The sequence below is a fragment of the Thalia democratica genome, chromosome 3 (genome assembly GCF_965202585.1).
Source record: "Thalia democratica chromosome 3, ktThaDemo2.hap1.1, whole genome shotgun sequence".
In the NCBI taxonomy this organism is placed as follows: domain Eukaryota; kingdom Metazoa; phylum Chordata; class Thaliacea; order Salpida; family Salpidae; genus Thalia; species Thalia democratica.
Window position 1 is genome coordinate 35337091 of NC_139167.1, and position 25779 is coordinate 35362869.

The window sequence follows — 25779 nt, forward strand, 5'->3', positions numbered from 1 at the left end:
CGTTTTAATAATATGCTTTAATAGCTATTTTTTATCGTATAAAAATTAAAAAATTTACTAATATAAGCAAATATTTAAACTTAATCTGTAAAGTTATGCTGTTTTATTATTGTGCTTGTCAAACTTTAAAAACTACGCTTTATTTGTAAATTTATTTTAACATAGGCAGTAGGTATTTTTTATCAATTTAAAAATATTTTTTAAGTTTACAACTAAAAATTCATTAACTTTGCTGCCAATAATTTATTTAAATTAACTATTTTGTCTGCTTTACTCCTGAAAAGCAGCTGTACTTAATTAATTTATTTTTATTTGGAAATCGACAAATTTAATTTTCGAAGAACTTTATTCTGCACAGAACTAATTATAATAAAGTCTTTATTTACTGTTTGATTACTAGGTAGTAAATTACCATTTTAAAACTGATTTTTTTACATTATATACGTTAAAAATTTCCTAAAAAACTGGTGATCCTCATTATTTCAAACATAAAATATTTGTTGTGATTTAGTAAGCGAAAACAAGCAACATACATTTTTTAGTAAAGTAGACAAAGAAGTATTTTAATCTTAAAAAATCAATAGAATAACTACTAAGTAAGTATTAAAAACCAGTTTTTAGATCAATTTTAGAGGTAGTGTCTTAAACATAAGTTATGGCAAACACTAAAAGTTAAGTAAAAAAAACTAATTGGCTATGTTTTTCATTCGAATTTAAAATAAACAATAGTAAGCTTTTTATTTTAATTAAACCTAGCAAAACTTTATGTGAAAATTACTAGCTAATCAACATTTTATGGCTAGTATACTTAAAGGTCAGTCTGAGCTCAAAAAAAGGCTGAGTCAGCAAAAATAGAAGTCTTTTTTTCATGTTATTTTCAATTTAACTATTTAAATTTAAGATTTTGATTAATATTTAAGACGTTTGGGTAAAGTGGCTTAGGGATAAGGGTATGAATAAAGATAATAATAATAAATTTTTAAAACTGATGACCTAGCTTTTGAACTCAGACTGACTTTAAGTATAATTTCCATAGCAGATAACTTAAACTTTCTTAGAAAGAACACTTTAAAAGTTTTGCTTTCTTTCAAGCTTATTAGTAGAGGTTTAATTTGTTTAGTTGTTTTTATGACATTTTTATGTGATGTGAGTAATAGCTAGGCTTCTCTTGTTCAGTATTTAAAACTTTAGAAGATTTTCTCAATAATTGTATACTTTCAAGTTTAACAATAAGTAATTCATTTGGTGCCAAATAAAAAAAACAAATTAAATTTTTATTATTTTTCTTTGGTTTGAAATGACACAAAAAAAATTTACATACTAAAAAAAAAGTTGTAGAAATCAATCAATTTAAAAAGCACTTTACGTTTAACCAATGCAAATGACATAGAAAAGTGTGTAAAGTACAGCTAATCGGCAGACCTACGTCGTGTGACGATTGACACATAAAATTTTTTACATACAATTAACGGTTTTTTATTCAAAAATTTGCTCTTTTGGTGTAATATTAGTTTGATTTTTCGAACACAGTAGTACTTGAAACTTTAGACTCAAAATTTGTATACTTTTTTAGTATTTAAAAGAAAAACTGTACAAATTTCTAAACTTACACACTTATATTAACTTTTAAAATTATAAACTCGGCCCAAAAACAAAATTTGACTAATAAAGTTTCTTATTCTTATTGTGGAGAACAAACAATCAAATAGCCTAGCTGGATCTATGTCTGTTAATGTCTTAGATCGGGCCGCTGGACCTCAAACTGTTAAAAATAAGGGCCGGATCTTGATTTGAAAAATAATTTCGCATTTGGCTTGACCCTACTTGTGGGTTTGGTAGATAACTATTTATAAAAAATTCTGTATAAATAAACGAAGTTGTATTAGATAAAGCTTATTCTTATTGTTTAATTAAAATATCAAGCATCATTTAAAAAATATAGTTTACTACTAAAAGGTCATTTAGTTTTAAATAATCGTTTTCAACTACTAGTTAGTTGATTTATAAGTTACATTTGACTAACATTAAACATAAGTTTTACTTTTCTAATTACTGTCATCATATTAAAAACTAATAATTTCAGTTTACAAAACAAACTTGTATGATTATCTTAAGTTTTTAACTGTGTGTGTTAATAACTAATCTCAGTCTCCTAAAACTTAAAGTTTTAAAATTTTAACTTAAAAAAACTTAATTCAAAAAAGGGGTCGACTGCAGTTGTAAAGTTTTAGAACCTTTTTTATTCATAATATTAGGCAAATGAGGTAAAGTGACTATATAGCAGTTAACTATTCAAATATAAATTCAAGCGTTTCTTAACTAAAGATCCTAGCGTAACAAGTTCACCGGAATATTTAATGATAATAAGTGATCCAGTATCCACTATTATTAGACTGACATGTGTTACTGTATCTTAAAAGAGTCAACTCAACACACTTCAACTGAGCTATGAAAATGAAGAGAGTATTTCATTCATTTTTATAGCTCAGTTGAAGTGTGTTGATTATTTAGAACATCTACACCCTTTTCCCTAACCCGCGTTTTCCAAAATTTTTTAATCTATAGCATTACTCACTTTACCCAAATGTATAAAAAAAGTCGAAAAAAAGTATTAATACTTACGACTTAAAATAAAAACTAGTAAAATATCAACCAATCAGATGCGACCTTAGAACTGCAGCCAATTAAAAAAAAAGCCAATTTCTCAAACAGAAATAGAATATGAACTAGTTCTTGAATTCCTTACTTTTATAAAATTAGTAAATAAACATAAAATATTGCAAAAATATAACATATTATAAAAAGTGCATAAAATGCAGCACTGATAATAAACTAGTTGAACTGGATATTAAGATAAAAGTGTTGCAGTTTTTAAAATGTTTCAAAAAGTTCAATTAACGTTGTATATACTACTGATATAGAAAATATAGAAAATATGATATAGAAAAAGAAAAAGATTTACACAAATACTTTTTTATTTTTATTACTATAGATATTTTTTAATCAGTTTTGACTATTTAAAAATAGTTCTCCAATGTTTCACCTAAAGCACGTTTTAAAAAAATTTGGTATACCATGGCAGGCTAAACCACTTGTTTTGTAACTATTGGTAAAATGTCATGTCAGTATTGTCAGTTTAATTGCTTAAAAACTTGACCTTTTTTTTGACTTTTTTTAGTATTTTTAGTAAAATTAATACAAACAACAGTTTTTATAATTTCTAATGTACAAGAATTTCTAAAAAAATTTAAATTTTTATTGAGCAGATTATTAAACTCTGAATTAATTTCTAAAAAAGCATTTGGTTTTTTGTAGGCAATGGGTCTTTGTTTTTCAGTACAAATGTTTTAAAGTTAATGGATTTCTAAATTAGATTATTTTTTTTTTAAGTAGATTTTATTAACTTTCATATAAATAATGTGCTTTTCAATTGACAAATTCAAGCTTTTTACAAACAGGTGAGTATATTTATAAGTGATTGGGGAATATATCTATAAATAAATAGTATTAATCAGTGTTGATGCAGTTAAATTTTTATTTGAAGTTAAAGGTAAAACTGAATAATGGGTGAGCTAGCAAGCAATCTGAATGTAAAATGTTAAATATGTTTGCAGTAGATTAAAAGCAATTCAAGTTTCGATAACTGAATTTTTATAAAAGTTTCCGAGGGCAATATCCAATAAAGTATTTCGAAATTGAAACAATATAAATGAACTAAAAACTTAATATCAATAGGCTACATAGCTTAAACCAATCTATAGAATAAACTGTTTCATATGGCTATCAGCTCAACTGTGTGCCAACCAAAAGAAGTTGGAGAAAATGTCAGTCTGAATAGGTTTAATTGAGGAAAGTCAGTATAAAAGTGCAGAATCCTGCTTATTATTGTTTGTGTTAAAAACTTTTCATAACTGGCACTGTAGATAGTTTACCTTTTTTAAATAACACGTAAGTTTGTATGTTACCCCCTATAAGTGCAAGACATACCTTCAATAATTATAATCAAAATTTTGTTTATCTAACAGGTTTCCATACATCAAAGACATTTTTAGGAAATTTGAACAGTTACAAACAAAAACTGACAAGGAGCAACCTAACATACCCTAAAATGATTTTTTCATAATTTTAGTAAAATATTTTAACTACTTAATATATATTTTTTTATATTATTAAATTGCACTTTTAAACTCAGAGAGTTTTCTCCTACCCCATCAGGCCACAAATTTTTGTACATCACTTATTTGCTTAATAACGATTTTCAAAGTTTGTTTTTCAAAATATATGACATACATGTTAACTAAATTAAATCCAACAATTATTTGTTCTTGGGGCTGAAAGCGTATCTTTTAGGAATTTTTTTTTAATTGACAAAGTTTTGATATAAATACCTTGAGATATTTTAGTCAATTTTAAAAGTTAAAAAAATTTAATTAAACGTCTCTTTTTTTTTGGGCCAGGTACCTAAAATTTTCAATAATGGTTCCTTGCAATATTTAGATACCTGCTAGAACTAACTTTTTAATAATTGAAAAATAAAAGGCCTCTTATAAAAGATCTAAAAGGTATTTTTTCTGTTGAAAAATAAACTTAAATGAATAGTTTAAAAATTCTTTACCCCATTTATAAAGATTACTTAGAGTAAGTTTTAAAAATATTGCTTTATAAGTGTAGAAAAATTAAATTTTTAGTGGAATCGTTTTTGGCCATTGTAGTCTTTCATTTCAATGAACAATCTGTAGAATTATCACTCAAACTTCAGTTGCCTAAATCTAGAAGTTATTTTGAAATGTAATCAACTGTAAAAAGTAACTGGTAGCTTAGTTACTTATTGGTGGACTTTAGTTCAAATTCAAAATATATTTAAAAAACCACAATTCAAAAAGTAAATTAATTTAATAAAAATACAAATTGCACTTTCATTCTGGTTTGCAGAATAATTTTTTTTTTGAGATATAGCTAATTTAAGTTTTAAAACGTAGAAATATTTATTTATTAAAAAAAATCTTTTTTTAGACACTTCTTTTTGATTTTTTTTACTATCATAATTATTTTGATTAGACCTACATGAGCATTTTATTTTAAATATATATTAATTTATGAGTTGTGGCCACTTAGATATTTGTTTAGAATTTAATTTGTAAAAAATTGAATTGTAATGTTACTGTTATTTATATTAAAAATGTGATTTTTCTTTTCCTGCCTATCCTATTAAGCCAGCAGTTTTTAACCTTTTTGATTCCTTGCACCCCTAATTTTTTTTAATTTGTTCTCGCACCCCTTGCAGTACATTTAAAGTACATATTAGCCTTTTTTTGTTTTGCTCTTCATCCAAAACTCGATTTTGTATGATTTGAATTGCTTCTTAGCTTGAAAAATCTATAATAACATTTAAGTAAAAAATTGTTGCCAAAGTTTGATAAAAGTCTCCTTATTTATCAAACAAAATACAGAAGCCGTCTTGCAACCCTAAAAGGTGCTTGCACCCCTCACTGGGAAACCCTGTCTTAAGCAATCTATATTAGTTGAGTTAAGAATATAAAAATATTATTTATATGTACAAAAAGTTGTCTGGTATTTGAAGTCAAGTAACATAAAAACTAGATCTACGTTCTAAAAGTTGGTACTTTTTTATGTTATAATTTCATTAAAACTTGTTTAGCAATTAGCTATTTACATGAAAAATATTTAGTTTAAGTTTGCATAAAAAATAATTATAAAATAATTTTTTTGGTATCATTTTTATAGATTTAAACAAAGTTGATTTTACTTTTTTTGCTTTCTTGTTTCTTCTTCTCTTAAACCTTTTAAATGCTGTTTAGTTCTGCTAAGTTACACAAACTATTGACATTTTAAATTATGTAATTATTAAATTACATATTTTACCTATTATTGACTTACTTAAATAGCAATAAGCTTCTGAATTGTTGTTCAAAAATCAATATTTTTTTATTTTATTCTTATAAACTTACCATTGTCAAAGCTTAATATAAAATTTTTTTTCTGAAATCTAGTGAATATTTAAAGGTGCATAACTATTCAAATTCTTTAAAAAGTTTAATGGTAAGAAGCTCAAAAAGTAACAAACATTAAAAAAAAATGTGTATGTAGGTCTGATTAATACCTACAAACAGTTGTTTTTCTTTGATTGTTTTTTTAATATTTTTGGAGATATGGCTTTAAACTATAGTGTTTTATAGTATTTTTAATTTTTTGTTTAAAATGTTTAAAACATTAAACATTTAAATAAAAAAGAAAATTACATGATGAATAGTTTTATTAATTTGAATTTTCAGAATTTAACATGTCCAAATTAGAATTGTCATATAATCGTTTTTTAGTACTCTGCAATTTTTAATAGTTTTTATTGTATTAAAGATGTTGTAAAACTTGATGTAAGTTAGAAGTTATCGTTTGTACTATTTTACAAAACTAAAAATAAATAAAAACATCATTTAAGTTTTATTCCTAATTTGCTTAACTTTCAAGTGTCTGTACTGATTGTTTAGTTTCTGAATTAGCCATGTTAATGCAATAAGAAAATTTTAAAAAATCCACATAAGTCTGTTGCAGCCATTTTGAAGGAAGCTGCATAAGTTGCTACATTGTAAAGTGATGAATTTCAAGTGTTTTTTAAAAGAATAGTGAAAAACAATAATGATTAAAAGTTATATATATTATCAATTAAAGTATGCAATAGTAACTTGTGTAACAATTAAATAACATTTTTATACACTTTATTTTAACTAGTTGGATTTTTAAATGTGACTCAAAAGAAATTTTTAAATGATTTTATTTCAAATTTTTTAAATTTTAGTAAAACTGTAGTGGGTAAAAAGTTTTAAACTTAATTTTTAATAATTCTTAGTTATTTTTGAATATCTCATTATGAAAATAAGTTTTTTATAGTACTTACTATAAAATACCATCATATACTCATCAATCAAATCTTTGGTACATTTACGTCATTGCTAAAATAAATAAAAACAATGTAGACTTTAAGTTTACTTATTTACTATAAAAATTTTAGTTTATATTATTGATCATAGTCTTATTAACTTGAAAATTTAAGTATATTTTTTAGTTTTTGAATTTCAAGTTATTGTGTTGACATATTACCCTTAATTTTTTTTAATTAGATTTTGAGTTGTTGTAATTGTGTATAACTAACTAAATTTTAGACCATAATATTTCGATTTAGTATTGAAACTAAGTTGAAAATTAAAACTACATATAACTAGTAGATTTAGGCCTAGGGGTGAACAATATTTTTCTTACTAAATTAATTTAGTAAAAAAAATTCTTGTACAAGTTTAAATGAGAAACTTTTTTAGAAAATATTAAATATATGTTTTTTAGAAAGTTTTTATTAACAAATGAGGTGTAGCAATTTTTATATTATGTATTTTGTAAAAAATGAAAGTTGCCTTATATTTTTTCTGTTAAGGTTTTTAAGCTGAGGGTTGTATAATTTGAAGAAACATTTCTTGCTACGTTTAAAACAAATTTAATTAATATTTCAATAAAAAATTTTACTTGAAGTTTATCAATTTGTTTCATTCAAAAGATGGGTGCACAACAATTCAAATTCCCACAATTCAAGCCCTTTTAAAAATGTTCAAAACTTGAAAACTAATAACTGGGTTGCCACTTTACCTGGAAACCTGGAAAAACCTTGAAAAACCTGGAATTTAACAATATAGGCAAAAATAACCTGGAAAAACCTGGAATTTGAGAAATTTTGAAAAAAACATGGAAAAACCTGGAAATTTGATCATAAAACCTGGGATTTTTAATAATTTTAACATGGTCAGTAGAAAATTTTTAATTTGACACAAAAAATCTATCATATAAATAAGATTTTTTTGTCATCATCAAAAAAAAATTTTTATTAAAAAACACAATTAAAGTAACTTCACAGTATCTTTTCAATGTTTTTACACTATTTAATACAGTTTTTTATATAGAAATTAACCTAAAACTAAAAATAAACCCAAAAATATGTACTTTTAAAAACCTGAAAGAAGTTTGGAAAACCTGAAAAAATTTTTGAAAAAACGAGTGGCAACCCTGTAATAAATATAAGAAAAAGTGGTTATTAATTAATACTAAAAAAAATATTTGCACTATATTTAATGTTTTATGAGATACGGCTAAAATAAGTTTTTAAATATAGTATTTTTTAGTCTTATAAAAATTCTTTTTTAACAAGTACTACTTTATTCTTTAGTTATCATACTCTTTTAATTAAATGTACAACAACTTTTTTTTGAGTTGTTCTCCTTAAAGCGTTTTTCAAGAATTTAAACTTTCATGTAGCCAAAGCGATAATTTCACTTATTGATATGCAAAAAGTTATTTTTGAAAAATTGAGGAAGTATTTTGAAATTAGATTTCTTTTTTACATATAACAGTTGTTTTTCTCTAAAAAAGTAATTAGTAAAATTATGATAACTTACACAAAGCAATAAAAAACCTTAACCCTATTTTTGAAAAGATATAAAAAAAGAGAGAAAGTTTGCTCTTTTAAAAGCATAAGTTTAAAATAAATTATTCTTCAAACTTTTTTTTTTTATATTAAGTGAATCATACTTTTTCATGGTAGAAGATGAATTTAAGATTATTAAATCTTAGCAGGGCAGTAACATTAGGGTGTATCTGTTGCCATTCAAAAATGAAAGTTTTGGAATTTCGCAAAGTTTAATTTTTTAACGTTGGGAAATCACATAAGTAGACAGTACAAAAAAAAATTAGATTCCTAGCTTTAAGGCCTGCCGGAGCAAATTACTGTTGAAAATTTTGCTTTATATCAGTATATTTAATAAGTGGAAAAAAGACTATTTCACTAAAAAATTATTTTCTTCTATGTATTTTGAGATAACTACCTCAAACGTTTAGGAAATGTTCCATGCCATATTCAGAAAGTTCTGTCATAAGAAAATTTAATAAATAAAAAATAAATTTTTCATGTAATAATTATGAAAAGAATTTAGTTAATTTTTTTTTATATATAATAGTACACAGTATACATATTTTATTACCTTGAAGACCACTGTTCTATTGCATCTGATAAGGGTCAGCACTGAATAATTTACTTTATTAAAGATATCTGAAATTCAAAAAAGCTTTCAAAGACGTACAGACTTATAACAACACTTTTGTTTCAAGCTTATCTGACTTCCAGAACACTAGTTATAAATTAAAATGAACAACTTAAGTTCTGTGTTAGAAAATAACTACAAAACTAAAATTTTTATCAATGTCTAATTCAGTTTTTATTTATTTTCAAGTTTCTCCCATTTACTGGCTTCATATTTAATGTTATTTTATTTTGACAAATTATTTTTGTAAAAGTTATTTTTTGTATTGTAAATAATTTTCATGTTATAATCATAACACTGATAAATTTGTAATTTAAATTCGATTAAATGATATTAAAAAGTTTTTCAAGACAATTTAGTAGCTATATAAATAATAATAATTTACCCAGCATAAAACTAGTTTCTTGATTTCATTTTTAATTTTTCTACAAAATCAATACAATATTTGGATATTGTTTGCTGCTGCAAAATGGAAATCGACAACTTTTTAGACAAAAACCTCCAGTTCTGCATTGAAGCTCTACATTACCAACCCCATCTTTTTACAGCAATAGGTAAGTAATTTCTTTTTGCAGATAACAAAAAGTAAACCTACGGTTAAAATTTTTACAACAAGCTTACACAAAGTTATAACTTTTAACTTTGATAAATGTTGTTATGCTAAACCAACTTGTTGTGTAACTTTTTATATTTATAAACTTTTTATAATCAACTTAGCTTGTGCAAAGGGTGTTTTTAAATAATACCAGTTAGTAGAACATTTTCAAAGCAAATATTTATGGTCCTACTCTTTTGATTTAAAAGTAAATTTATTTTTATAATAGCTGAGAACAGTTGCTATGAGTATTCTTAATGTTTCGTGCTCATGTAACTAATTAAAGATTTGGTGCTAGGTGCATTGAAGATAATATTTAGATATTTATTTAATAATTGATATTTTACAAAATGATCTAGCGATTATAAACAAACTGTATAAGTGACATATAAAAAATAATGTTATTCAAACCTTTTGACGTTTATAAGACATTGTTAGTGAAAAAACCTCTGAATCAAATAGCATTCAAATCCTTAGTCTTAAGGTTACTTCGAATTTTGTTAAGCAGTTAAAAGAGTCATTTAGCTAAAATAAAACTGAATAAATTAAAAAGTACAACTTGTAAGTCAAGGTAGACCTCCTGTTCTTTTTAGGACATTTTTTGACATTTTTAGGACATTTGGAAACAACATTTTAGTCGATGCGCCAGATATAACAATATTGGTTACATGACAATTCAATTCAGACAATTCAAATTCCAACAATTCCAATTCTTAAAAAAAAAATTTGTAGGTCATATCTCAAAAAGTAATAAGTATTTGAAAAAAAAAGAAAAATCAGTTGTAGATCTATTTAATAAGATTATGAAATAAAAAGTTAAACTATAAATAAAAGTTATTAAAAGAGTGGTTAAAAAATTAGTTAAATTTACTATATTTTAAAGCTTATTTTATTCATATCTCAATAAATAATTAAAACTTTCCTAAATGAAAAAATGGTCTGTAGCTGTTAATAAGTTGTACACATGTGTTTTAATTTTGAAAAGTATATTTAATTTTTTTAGTGTGGCCCTTTAGTTATTTTTTAAAGAATTTGAATTGTCCGAATTTGAATTGTTGCATTCTTATTTTGCTATGATAGTGAATAAAGTAATTGTAAAAATAATATACTATTGAATATGTAAAAAAAAGTAAAAGTAATTTGAAAAATTACTTATATTTTCTTCTAACATGAGCTCAAAAATATTTTTGAATAAACAGAGTTTAGTATGTTTAATGTAATAATCACACCATGTTTAAAAATATCATAGTATTGTAGATTTCTCTTTTTTATGAGTATATATTAGCTAGTATATGGTGTGAGGTGGGAAAATATGTCTTAAAACTTCTTCCTTAATTGGTTTAGAATTATGTATCAATGTTTCTATTGTATATTAATATCAATATTTACAAATTATAACATTCGCATAAGTCATTTTCAAAATGTATGATTTTTTATGATATAATTTTTAATTTAGTACATAATACTCCTGGTTTAATAAATGTTGATAATAACTCAAATTTTAACCTTGAATTTTTTTTAACATAAAAGTATAAAGTAAATAATAACTTTTAAGACATTTTCTTGAAATTTTGCACACATATGAATTTTATTTATAACTGTTTTAGCAGGATTTATTGTTGTTTCAAGAGTTCAAACTTTACTATTTAAACCTTTACATAGTTTCAACATTTTTTGTGTATTTATGAACTAAATTGCTTTAAACAGCTGATTTTATAAATTTTCAATAAATCAAAAGTTCTCTTGTAATGAGTTAGACTGAGAAAGTTCAATAAGGTCTTCATGAAATTAAAGAACTAAAAAGCCAAAAAAATATTACTTAGTTAAAATCTGTCTTCTCAATCTTTAAGAAAATTATTAGATATTATCTGTGATAGCTGTGTTTTTTTATCAAGGTATTTTTGATTTACATATTATTTTTTCAGCTTTATATGCTTTTCCTCCGGAACAAGGGCGTAAGGTCTCTAAGAAAGAATGTTTACTCTGTAAAGCATCGTTTTTTTTAGAAGAAAAGGTTAAAAGATCAAAAAATTCATTACACTATTTAAAAGCATTTTATAAAAATAATTAGCATCAAGCATTTAATTGTACTTTTTTTTTAAATTAACAACTTATACTAAATTAAAAAACCATATTATAAAAGTTATAATACAATTTTACTTGACAAAAAAAGTTAAAATAATAATTTAATAAGCACTACTGTGGACTAGACAACGTATTTTTTGTATTAGTTAATATTATTTTTTCAGATTTTAGCAAAATGTTCTGTTAAAGGTAGAAGGGAAATAAATACGAAGGAAGGAAAAGAAAATTGTGAAAATAAACGTTTGGATTTTTTGATATGTCACAATTTATTAGGTGAGTTGAAATAAGTACACAGTCAGCATATAATAACTTATTTTATGTTGTAACACAGAGGCCCCAAATCATGCTGGTTTGGAAAAAAAAATTTTTGTAAATAATCGATAATTGCAAATCATAGAAAAAATAAATTCTATTGTAACTTGAAAATATATAATTAATTTCTCCAAATGAACTAGAAAAGTCCATGATAATAAAATTAGTTAAGCTTTTAGTATTAGCTTTATAAATGTTTTTGCTGCATGTTTTTTTATTTAAAAAATGTATACTCTTTTTAGATGAAACAATTTTAAATTATACTTTTATTAATTTTGTGTTAGCATGTTGACATTAAATAGAATAGATAAAACATTAAAAACTTTTGCGTCTAAAATGCACATTTTACTTAACTTATATATAGAAAATATCTGATAAAGTTGTTTTTAAAACTTCTGTTTTGATAACAGCAAAGCTTATTTAATGAAGACACTGCACATGTAGCCAATGTTTTTTAGTACTTTTAGAATTATAAAATCAAAGATTTTATAGATATAACAGGGTTGCCACTTCACCTAAAAACCTGGAATTTGACAATTTAGGCAAAAAAAAACCTGGAATTTTAACAATTTTCAAATGTTCAGTAGTAAAATTTTGATTTGAATCAAAAAATCTATCATATAAACAAAAAATTTTTGTCATCATCAAAAAATTTTTTAATAAAAATATATTTAAAGTAGCCTTACATTATCTTTTCAATGTTTTTATATTATTTAACACAGTTTCTTACCTTAAACTTAACTTTAATCTAAAAATACACCCAAAAGTGTGGACGTTTTAAACCTGTAAGAATTTTGGAAAACCTGGAAAAAAATTTGAAAAAACGAGTGGCAACCCTGATATAATTTTATATATAATCAAAGATTTTATATATATATACACTTATATATGGTCAACATGTGTGGTTTTTACTAACTTTTGAAAGTTTACATGTAGGGTTCAACTATGTGCAAATTTTTAATTTTTTAAAAAATGACTGAATTTTTTTTTAAATTTATATTTGATTTATATACAAGTTCTATATTGAAACTATAAATAACTCTAATTTTTATTTTGGAATCTTACAATAACTTAATATCAAAATTAAAATACTGTTGTTTTTGAATAAATAAAATATTTTATTGTAACCATAAACTATAGTTATTTACGCATATAAAAAACATGTAGTTTTACGTGCCTCCGTAAATTTTCAGTAAAATAATCTATTTTATTATAATATTTATACTGTTCTACTGGATCCAAACGCCAAGTCCGGTTGAACCTGACCATAGCTTGCCAAGCTCTTGATTTGAAAAAATTGTCTTGGTTGAACGTGAACTTAAGGCCATATGAGGGTCCAAATTTTTTTAACAAAAATTATCACTTGCTTTTATATGAAAGCTTTAATACAAGCCGGTTTTTACAGAATAAAGTTTTATGCAGCTTTTGAGATATTGTAAGTTTTGTAAAAAGTTTGTGATGTAACAAATGAACTGCATACTTTTTATTGTCAATTTTCTCTGAAGTTTGAAAGGTTCACTAAAAATATATCATCTCCTTTGTTGTTTGAGCTTGAGACCTCAAATTTTAAGTAAATATTCCTTTTGTTATCAAAAACTTTATGTTTTAATTTTAAAAATATTTAAAAATAGAAATTTGAAATAGAAATACCTCCTACCCCTATGGTCTTAAATTTAAGATCTGACCAGAACTAGATAGGACCATTTTTTCAAATCAAGAACGAGCCGTAACGCGATTAAAATCTGTTTTTGATCAAACCCACATCTTAGCAAGTAATGGCTAGATCCTGCACGATCGGGTGTTTGGATCTGATAGAACACTGAAAGTTAGTATGCAATAAAGCGTAAATACATAATTTATATTATTTATAAACTCAAGTACAGTTTTATATATGAATGAAAAATTCGAATTCTCTGCTTTTAATTCTACGTAGATCTTACACTTTATTTATTTCTTTTATTTATGTAATCATAAAGTTTTGTTTTCACCAGATATTGATACCGTTGAGGAATACAATTGCAAGAAAGTAAAAGTTTACGAAAATTTTCCTCATTTTTGGAACGAATTTTTGGTAAGAAGAAAGTCATGTTTTAACTTTCAATAATAATTATAATTTGTTTAACATATTTTTCGTCACTACAAAACTATTTTTACATGTGTACAAAAGTAATTTGGACTTGTATTGGTCTTTAAGCAACTATAAATTTGTAAGTCTAAAAAATAGTTAACAATGTTTTTTTTACTCTTTAAACCTAGTTTATTTAAGGGCATATCAGGAGAAGGGGGGTAAACCTTGATTTTTATAAGTTGGTCTTATTATTTTATAGAGTTTTATCTAAGCTATCAAACATTTTAAATGGCTTGAAAAAATTCAAATTTACTTTTGAGATATAAGCGATCAAAGTCGGTGACCTCAATAGGTTCCTAATGTAAGGCATAAACCAAAAACGCAAAAAAAAGACTTTTTCATTAAAAATATATCTTCCTCATTTTTTAACCGATCTTCTTCAAGTTTACGCAGAAAGTCAAATATTAAATTTAAAAAATATTCTGTGCAGGATTTTTTTAGTTATGAAAAAAAAAAGTATTAAATCACCTGTTTTTTTTTTTTGTTTTTTTTAATTTAAAATTTTTATTTTTATATTATTTAAAAATTGTAATATTCACAGTCTTTTAAACTCTAAAAGAAATATTTCCTGAAAGTTTGAGGTCTGTAGCTCAATAAGTTAAGGAGAAGATATATTTTTAATAATTTTTTAAATTTACATTTGTAATTTTTACATTTTTATCGGAAACTTTTTACAAAATTTACAATATCTAAAAAGTAAATAATATTTTTTAATTCTATAAAAACTTGCTTGTATTTTTTACTTAAAGCTTTCATACAAGAGCCAATGTAATTTTTAGTAAAAATAAATGTTTCACCCCCCTATGCCCTTAAGCTAATGCACTTGTTATTAATTTTCTAGCTGAATAAATAAATTATTAATTAATCCTTTCTCTATGACGTTTAAATTGAAACTAGTCGGAAATACACGGTGTAAATTTTAATAAGCAGTTACTTTCACACAAGTAACTTAAAAAGTGTCAGCTTTGTATTAGTGACGTCTTGTGCAAATATGCCTATTTGGACATGTATACTTTAATTTTTATAATTCAAAAACCCACTGTCATATTTCCTTAAATATAAATACAAGTTTTTTTAACAGCTACAACTACTTTTAATGCCAAGTTAAATGTTTATTTTTGTCTGTTGCTAGTTTACTTTGGTACTTAAGAATTATTTGAATTGTGAAAGTTAATATGTTTAACATCAATTGTTAGATCAAAATTTTATTAGTGTCGTATTTTATTCGTTACATTATAATCCTGAATAAACTAAAAATAAAAACCAATTGCAGTTTTATTGCAACATGAAGGCGAGCAAGACGGGCAGAATAATTTCCTGCCGCACGTGCTTGGTGGCGTTGACGGGAGACGCGAGCGTCAAGTACAACACGCAGTTTTACTTCCACAAAATCTACGACGTGGTTTCGGGTTGGGGCAGCGAAACTGCGCCAGCTGCCGTGCTTCCGGACGCAGCTGCTGATTTGAGCGATTTTTTGAAGGAAAATATCGATGAGATCACTGATAATATGCAGTGCAGGAACGAATTGGCAAGCAAACCGGATGTGAATGGTGACTTTGTTTGTTGCATTTATAAGAGAGCCTATAAGATATATAAGCAAAGTTTGTATGATGCTTAATTTTTTTAAAATTTTACCTTTATTTATTGTCAATAATTTTTTTATCAAGTAAAACTCAAAGGCACTATGAGTAGTTTGAACTTGATAGATTTAGTCTTGAATTTAATAAATGGAAAAGGATTAAGTTAAGTATTAATATTTCTAGTAGACTTGTTTTTTATCTTCAATTTTGCCTGAAATTTAAAAGTAAACTAAACATCTATCTTTTTTTGTAAGCTAGAGACGCTAACCTTTTATTTTATAACTTTTATATATTTTATATTTAACTTTTATTTTATTGTAAATAACAAAAAAAAATCTTAAATTAAAAAATCAAAAAAGGTTAATTTAAAAAAAAACAAAACTTTTACTAACTTATTTAAAATCAAGAAGCTCCGCAGTGAAACTTTTTTCAAGTCGTTTTAACTTTTGTGCATTATGTTTTTTGTGACAATTGCCAGTCGTGAAACACTTTTTAGCTAACAATTCCAATGTTGCATTTTTAAAATCTAGTTAACATTAGGGTTGTTTTTTTAAATACTCAGTTATATATAAAAGAGATTGATTGATGAAAAAAATAGCCTAAACAATAGCACATAGAATGTATAAATATTTTGCAGAGCTTTATAGGGAGTTTATGCAAAAAAAATCATCCCCTGCTGGCGAAATAGGAGAAAATGAAGTTCTTTACAATCATCATCTTGAAGGTTCAGATGCACTGTTGAAAAATAATTCTTATTTTTATTAGAGTTTTTTAATGTAAAAATTTTATTAAGCATCTTGTTTTTTAAAGTAAAAATATTACTTAAATATCAACTAAGGTAAACAAAACAAATTTATGAAAAAAAAAACAGTTGATTACATAGAAATATTTTTTTTGGATATTATCATTAGTTTTGCTAGTATTTATGTTTTGTGCTTTTAATTTTTAATGTAATTTATGTGTTATATAATAATGTACAATAATGTATAATAATGTAATTTTCTGGTTTTAATTAAAGTGTTATTTTTTAATGTACAGAACCCACCTTGGACCATTTACAGTTCCACGACTATATCAAGAACGTGGATAATCTAACAAGTTTGTTTAGCTGTTTTAAAAGTTACTAAGAAAAGTTCTAAATTTGTATTAGCAATATTGGCGTAGTTTTAATAAAAATAATTAGCAACATAAAAACTAGAAACTTTAAATCAGTGGTCTGTAGGCTTTTTGAAAGCTGTGCAAATAAAACTATTATAAATTTTTCTTTCTTTATTAAATACCATTCATATGTTTTGAGTTATAATATTATCAATGTGTTTAAAGCTGTTAAAATATGCTGTAATTAGTTCTTTTGAATAAAAAATTCAAAAGCTCTAAACAGTAAGCCAACTCGCAGTATGAGCTTCAAACCTTTTTTTAAAATTTGTGCGATTTAAAAATTAAACGCTTCAACTTGAATTGTTTTCGCAGGGTACTGCAAAAAAGTTAACAAGCCGCGTTCGCAATTGAAGCGGGACATTGAGCTGAGAAAAATCGTTAACAAATTGCAGCCGCAAAATGAAGGTTTCGAATATGTTGTTTTTTTACTTGCTTTTGTACTGTACTTTTACGGCTGAATGATCAAACCATTTTTTTCAAAAAAAACTATTGGGTCATCTGTTGTAGGTTGAAATGTGAAATGCGAGATGAACTTGTAAAAAACTTTAACCCTTTTGATCGTTGTTTTTGTTCTTGAAGTAGTAAAAGAAACCGTAATTTAATAAAGTTACCAGCAAAGTTTATTTAAGTTAAACTCATAATATAAGGCTTTTTTTCTAACTTATACGTGTTATTTTGCTAATTATACTAATTAATAATTGCTTTGTAAGATATTTTTAAGTGTATAAAATATCATTACAAATATTTACAAAAATAGTTTTAATTTTTATTAGACAGTATATATACTTTAATACTATACCTAAAGCTAAATAGTATTTAGAAATAAACTTTTGCTTCTATACAGAACTATGTTTTATACAGGGTTGCCACTTTACCTGGAAAAACCTGGAATTCGATAATTTAGGCGAAAATAACCTGGAAAAACCTGGAATTGGAGAAATTTTGAAAAAAAAAACCTGGAAAAATCTGGAATTTTTATTGATTTTTTTTTTCAGTAGTAAAATTTCGATTTGACACAAAAAATCTATCGTATAAATAAAAAAAGATTGTCATCATCAAAAATATTTTTATTAATAAACACATTTAAAGAAACTTTACAGTATCTTTTCAATGTTTTTTTTACTGTTTAACACAGTTTCTTATATAGAAATTAACTTAAAGCTAAAAAAAGACCCAAAAATGTGTACTTTAAAAAACTTGGAATAAATTTGAAAAACCTGGAAAAAATTAAAAAAACGAGTGGCAACCCTGTTTATATAATTAGCTCTTTTATATTTAATTTTAATATACTTCAGAAAACATGGTGCGAAATAAGTTATATAATTTAAAATTTTCAGATTCTCACACAAACCTTACTGTAATTTGAATTTTTCTTAAACAACCCAAACAGCAAACAACTGAAGTTTTGATACTAAAGGAATTCCATTTATTCAGGCTGGATTATTTGATTTATTGCCCAGTTACTGTTGTTAGGGTTGCCCAAAAACATATAAAAACCTTAAATTCGACAATTTAGGCAAAAAAAAAACTATTAAACCAGGAATTTTGAACAAAATAACTTAAAAACGTTGAATTTTAACATTTTTACATGAAAAGTAACGAAATTTTAAATTATAAAAAAAAACTATCACAAATAAAAAAAGTATTGTATAACTTTTTTCATTAAAAAACATGTTTAGAAGAGCTTTAAAGTATAATTTAAATGTTTTTTGTTATTTAAGACAGCTTTCTTACCTCAAGTCTAGTTTTATACTAAAAATGGACCTAAAAACTTGTTTTTTAAAAACCTAGAAGAAAATTACCAAAAAGTCTTGGTAATCCTGTGTTTTCAAAGTAGTGTTACCATCAATGAAGCTTCTCTAAGTCTAGCGGTTCTGACTCATACACTTTTTAGATTGCATGATTTATGGTCCCTTAAGAATAGAAATACAACCGCTAAATTTATAAAAACTTTACTTATTGCAGTTCTTACCTTGTGAAACTGCAAATAACTTAAAGTTTCAGTAAATGTGTGTTTCTGTTAATCAAATACATGCATCCAATAGTTTTAATTTATTTCTGTTAATTTTTTTAAGACAAAACTTATTATTTAATAATATTTAGAAAATTGAAGTTTGTTTAAAAGTATTTGGAGATCTTAATAGTTAATTAAGAAATGTTCTAATGCGCGTTATTTTGTACAATATTAAAGGTTTATTATTTTTTCAGTCAAATTTTATTTGTTTTGTTTAAAGGGTTTTTGACTTTTCACACTTATTGTTTCGTTAATTATATTATAATCAATTCAAATTTTTAAAATTTATTAACAAAACAATGTTTCACTTGTTTGAACTGACGACATCATCAGTAAGTAAAATCTTATTAAAATGGAAGTAAAAAGTACACAATTACATTATAATTATAAACTAAAACTGATATTGATTCGCGTATAAACTCCATTTCCACACGTTTCCGTTAGACTTACAATTGTTGAAGTTGACGTTATTTTGTAGAGCAAAACGAAAATAACGACGACCGTCTTGTTTTTGAAGAATATTTAGAAAGCAGCGAGGACGAGAGCGAGGTTCCTGCGAACCAGATGGAAGTTCCTGCGAAAGAAGACCAGATGGAGGTTCCTGCGAAAGAAGATCAGATGGAGGTTCCTGCGCAAGAAGACCAGATGGAGGTTCCTGCGCAAGAAGACCAGATGGAGGCTGCGACCGGGGAGGTCGTGACTGTGAATGTGGACGGTGTGATCAGACAACCTGAAACGGGTGTGGTTGAACCTGCAAGTGCGGAGGTTGAACCTGCAAGTGCGGAGGTTGAACCTGCAAGTGCGGAGGTTGAACCTGCAAGTGCGGAGGTTGAACCTGCAAGTGCGGAGGTTGAACCTGCAAGTGCGGAGGTTGAACCTGCAAGTGCGGAGGTTGAACCTGCAAGTGCGGAGGTTGAACCTGCAAGTGCGGAGGTTGAACCTGCAAGTGCGGAGGTTGAACCTGCAAGTGCGGAGGTTGAACCTGCAAGTGCGGAGGTTGAACCTGCAAGTGCGGAGGTTGAACCCGCAAGTGCGGAGGTTGAAACTGAAACCATAGAGGTTGGACCTGTGAACAGGGAGATTGGACCTGTGAACAGGGAGGCTGGACCTGTGATCAGGGAAATAAAATCTGAAGCGGAGAACAGTCCTGAAGTAAGAGCAATTGAACCTGAGATGGAGTATGAAGATGAGGAAGGTGGAAATTTCATGGACGAATCCACTTCGGACTACGTTGACGATTACTCGGAAGGATCGCCCAGTGCCAACGACGTATCCCAGCCAAGAGGTTTCAAAACATTTATTTTTCTGTTTGTTTGATCAAACATTAATAATGCGTTTCTAATGTATTTTTTAAACTTTACAAGGTGTTTTTTTAAAGTTGATGTTGTAAGTGATAGTTTTTACTTGTCCCAAAACTATTTTTAATTATTTTTAGTTCAAGTTGGCATAAATCTTAAAAGGCAAAGCAAATTAATATTTTTAGTAAAGTAAAAATGAAGTGAATTAATCAATGTTTGCTTTAAAGTAATCTTTAATTAATAAATACTTTTAGATAGATACGTCAGTGCAAACCCCATCACAAGGTATCCACCTACTTCAACCGGTCAGTATGTTTTATGTTATGATCTAGTGCTATGTTTAAAGTTGTATTCAGGTTAAACTGTAAAGTGAGCGCAACTGCGTTTTGAATTTCTTACTTTTAAACGTTGCGTAGTTGCCTAAGACCTAAACACAACAAAAAAAATAGAACTCATCATATTTTCAGCCTGAAACGTCAAACAAAATATCTTTAAAATTTTAAAGTTTTATTTTTTTTATATATCAAACCCCTAACCCACCCAAACATAAAAAATAAAAAAACAAATCAAAAACAAAATGTTATTACTAAAACCAAAAAACGGCTGAATCAGCAAATATGCAAATTTTTTGCATAATTTTCAAGCCACTCAAAGAAAACAGTACCACCCGAAACCATACAGTTTCAAATTCACAGGTCCGATCTACGCGCAGCTGCTGAGCGACGAGCACAAGGGCGACGTGACGTCGGCGGGCAGGCTGGTCGACTTGCGGCGCCACAAGAACGATCCCCGGACTTCCCCTGAACAGTGGGAGGAGGTGCTGATCGGCGACCTGATCTACTGCAGGCACCAGGGAGAGTTCCGCCTGGCCCTCGTCATTGAGAAACCAAGTTTCGGTGAGTTGAACGTTTGTGGGGTTACCTTGTTTACTAGTCCTAAAAAAATGAGTTCAATTATAAGAAGTATGAGATAAAAATTACAAAAAAGTTCAAGGAGTAGTTGTTTCATAAAGGTCGCAGAATTATATTTAAGCTCTTTTACTATGAAAAAATTTTACGCCTTTGCATCGCTTTAAGTAATCAAATTTCCAGGCACCATAAAAGAAAAAGCACTTACTGAAAAAACAAAAACAACTGCTACAAAAAGAAAGTCAACTTCAGGAAGTAATTCAGGTTTTAATTATTTTATTGATAAATTTTATCAACTATGAACTATCAGTTTATTTCTAAATTATTGATTAATAGTTAAAGTTGAAATTAAATAAGCTTAAATAAAAAAAATTAGCAGGTAACTGATAAACGATTAACTTTCTAGCAAAGAGCTTAAAAGAACTTATGTTACTTATTCCCCAATTCTTTATTCATTATAAACTTATTAAATTATCAACTGGTTCAAACTTCTTGTGAATTATCATAGATCAAATAATTAAGAAAAAGATTTTGTAACACAATGTTCTTCTTAGACCCAGAGAAAAGAAAAAGTCCTTCTGACACTGCAAGCGATCAAGGTAAACAAGTTCCCTGTAAATATTTTTATTTAAAAAATAAAGTTGACAGCCTATCTAATATGAGAATTTTCTCTGCCTCATGATTTTAAAAGGCTCCTTTAAGTGATTTTATTTTGTTTTGTTTAATTTGTTAAAGGTTAACTGATTTAAAAAATAAAGCATGTTTTAACTTAATGTGTTCTAAACTTGGACAAATGTTTCATGTTTACTTGTAAAAAATTAATTCAGTTATTTTCGTAGGCCCGAGTCAAGAGAAAAGAAGGAAGACTTCAGATACTGCAAGCGAGTCAAGTAGTGAGTTTTTACTATACTTTTAAATTTTACAAGCACAATTTGTTTTATGTAAACTTTTTATCATGATTTCAGTCTTTTTTCACATACAGTTAAATATATTTATCTCACGTTCGTCAAAGTAAACACTTAATTTACTTAAAACAAAATATTTTTTACTCACTTCTCTCCATGTATGCTAATTTCTAATTTAGGTATGAAAAATTACGCTTGGTATACTTTGGTATACTTGAGTATGTCCATGGTACACAATTACTAAATAAATTACTTGAACTTAATTTACTTAAAACCATAAGGGCTCACTCTTAAGTATATAAAGATTAAAATTGAAGCCTTGCATTGCCTCTTCGCCAAAAAGCTTGCGTGGTTAGTATATGTTGCTTAAAAGCTGATGCGAATTTCGGTTGGATAACTAATTTCATTTTTTTTAGATGACCCTTTGCCTAAGTTGAGCAACAATAGTTTTTCAAACAATAAAATTCAATAAAAACTTTAGTTGAATTATTTAACGTAAAATGACATAAGTTATTTCTATTCTTTTTTAAAAATGTCCAATTAAAATAAGGTAATTTTTGAAAACTTTGTTAAGAGCTTACTGTTGATTTGTTTTATAAACAACTTAAGTTTGATCCATAATATCTTAAAGTTTAAACTGTATCAAAAATACTCGGATGTTTTCTTAGTCAGTAAAATCTTTTAGAAAACTATTTCAAAACTAATTTGTAATTTTTAACAATGTTAATCATAAAAAATTATTGAATAGTAAAATTTAAATTACTTAAAAAAATAATGTAAATAATTTTTCTCAAGCAATGAAGTGTTTTTAATAAGATAACTTCATAATCTTTTAAAATGAAATTTTTTTTTCTATAAAAAAATTATGCTTGCACAATATATTTTTACATTTATTATTTGTTCCTTATTTTGTTATCACTCAATAGAATTTCAGTTTTTCACACTTCACGACAAACTCATGTGGTAACTTTGGTTTGTGGTAAGACAACGGAGGCCCTCAATGAACTCACTTGTGTTTTATGACTGCATCAAAATCAAAATTAGTCTGTTTAAAACTTATATTGTGGGGACAGCTATTCTCAAAACCATGCAACCAAAAGTTCTATTATATTACTCAAGTCAAAAAAAAGTTTTATAAACTTGTTTGTACTGCGTTACAGAAATAAAAATAATTACATTTAGGGAATAAACGCATGTAAATTAATATCAGTTCAGTTATAATAAAGAAAAAATATTTACAGCAAAACAAAATCAATTACAGTCGGTTAATTTTAACCTTTTAAAACCAACATAACTTTTTCATGAATATTAACAAAAAGAAACAAACATATATTTTACAAATATAAAAGCATCAAGCATATTAATCGCTCGAAAACGAACAGTTCACAACTCTTATGATACTAACGAAATAAAAACAGTGTAAGACCTTATGACAACATTTCAAAAACGACCAAACAAACATATTTAAAACTCAATGTACTTTGCTCCCATCGGCGTTTGAAAAGCAAGTAATTTCGCAGCACGAGGCGACTGTGACGTCAAAGTCGAGACAATTGAAGCACGAGGGAGCGTGTTCATCAGGTTCAAGCAGGACGGCGAGGAGGCGGAGGTGACCAACCTCGAGTACCTGCGCTCGCACCCCGACGAGAACAAGCTGGCCAGCTTCGAGCAGCTGAAGGCGGGCGACGACGTGATCGCCTACCACAGCAGGAACATGATCAAGTACGAGGCGGTCGTCATTCCCCAGCTCACTCCTACAGGTATTGAAAAAAATCGCATTTTGAAATATGCAAGTTTTTTAACTCGCGCTTTTGTAACTGTTTGGTTTAATACGTCTGCAGAGAGCAACTGCCAATCATAGCAAGTTTTAAGATCAACACCACTTGAGTTTCAATCGCAAGTCATGAGTATTATTTGCGCGCATTTTAGTAGCAAATAAAAAGAAAAGCTAAAATCATATTAGCACGTGCATATAAATGTTTTAAGAATTTTTTTAACTGGTTCAGTTTTTAAGTGTCGAAATTTTTAAAGGAACTTAACAAATTATTTTAAATTTAGTATTTGAAATGCCATCAAGAAAACAAAACACTTTTTTTAAGTACGAATATGAACTCTAAAAATAAACTAAAAACGTACATCAGTAAAACTGTTCTTCATATAAAACTTGTTTTAGTAAATGTCATAATTAATTACTTAGTTCGGCGCCTGCAGGACCCAATGTAAGTTTTGGTGATTTATGATGCATTGACTTTGAGTTTGATCACTTGCACTTTTTAAGTTGTTTCTTTAATTTGCACTAAAATCTGTTTATTTAATTATTGCTACTCACAAAACTAATCATGCATTTTCCTTTTTTGCAGTACACTTGTTTTCCCATTTTGGGTTTCATGTGAATTTAAATTCTTTATAGAGTATTAAGCGTTTCTATTTTGTGAGCTTTTCTTTGTTCAAAATAAAATATTAGTACAATTTTTCTATTTAAGTCTTGCATTTTGTTTGTCAGTACTCCGTATTAAATTTCGTAGTTACACTAATTCAAAATGCATTATTACAACTCATTATTTTGAGTTATCTAATAAAATCTTGATGCTTTAATTTTTAATATTTTTTTCGATTGTTTTGTGATAAATTTTGTTATTCCTCGCACGCGTGCCGATTTAAAGTTCATAAAGTTTTTTTTACTTAATGTTGTTTGTATAGATATTTTTTCCATTCTTTTACTTATGAACAAAATTTGATTTTTAGTGTTGAACTTCATACTTTAAGTCTTTATTGATTGTTGGACTTGAATGTAAACTTATTTTAGTTCTAGTCTTGACCCATCATGGTTTTAAAAAAGTTTACAAATACATTTTTTATTCAAATTTCAGTCATTTAGTATTGGCTTTGTTGGGTTATTTTGATATTTTCCTGTTTGTTTCATTGCTTGATATTATTTTGAAATTTAGGAGATGATCGGATAGAATTCAGCAAAACTCAATAGTTTTTCGAGTAAGTTTAATTGTATTGCGTTCGTTCTTTTCACATTCCAGCTGGCTATTTATTGGTTCTCTAGCACTATTTTTTTTAATTTTTACCATTGACAAATTTATTTTTTCTATTTTTTAGGTTGCTATAAAATGTGCATGTTAACTATCACATTAATTTGATACTTAATTACATTAGACCTTAAAAGAGCTCCCGAATTTTTTTTAAATTTTATTTAATAAACTAAGATGAATTGTTTGTTGTTAAACATATTATATTTTAAAAACTTACACTGTTTGCTAATAAATTTCATGTAAATGTCACACAGGGAGAGGAATGCGCCGCAGAACTTCTCCTTTGAATTTCGACGAATCGTTCTTGTATTTGAAATGAGAAAATATCAACTCTTCACTTGTGTTGTGGAGTGTGAACACAAACATTTCTGCTTGAATAGAAATAATTTTAGACAAACTCGTTTGTTGCTACTTAATATGATTTCCTCTTATGTAACGTTGGTACTGTTTTCTTTATTGTAAAAAACTCGTTGATTACAATACTTTTCAAGTTTTTATTCATCGAAAAAAATTAGAATACTGGAAATAACTAAACATTCCAAAACTTAAAGAACTATTATAAAATTTCTAATCGTTTACATCAAAATTTGTTGTACGAATTATGTTTTTTAAGCTCTATCATGGTTTTTTTTGAAATACAATTATTATCATATTTGT

General features: G+C 26.6%; 1 protein-coding gene across 1 annotated transcript; it reads left to right on the plus strand.

The window, feature by feature from the left end:
* The first annotated feature begins 9532 nt into the window (after positions 1 to 9532).
* LOC145832217 (uncharacterized) lies at positions 9533 to 25656 on the plus strand. Its single transcript, XM_082939539.1, has 16 exons — positions 9533 to 9652; positions 11619 to 11707; positions 11943 to 12051; positions 14082 to 14161; positions 15492 to 15768; positions 16436 to 16522; positions 16837 to 16896; positions 17269 to 17361; positions 19449 to 20255; positions 20523 to 20573; positions 20964 to 21164; positions 21360 to 21440; positions 21731 to 21775; positions 22016 to 22069; positions 23602 to 23841; positions 25377 to 25656. Exons 1-16 carry the CDS (start codon positions 9568 to 9570, stop codon positions 25439 to 25441), a joined length of 2424 nt encoding a protein of 807 aa, XP_082795665.1. The 5' UTR covers positions 9533 to 9567; the 3' UTR covers positions 25442 to 25656.
* The last annotated feature ends 123 nt before the right edge of the window (positions 25657 to 25779 follow it).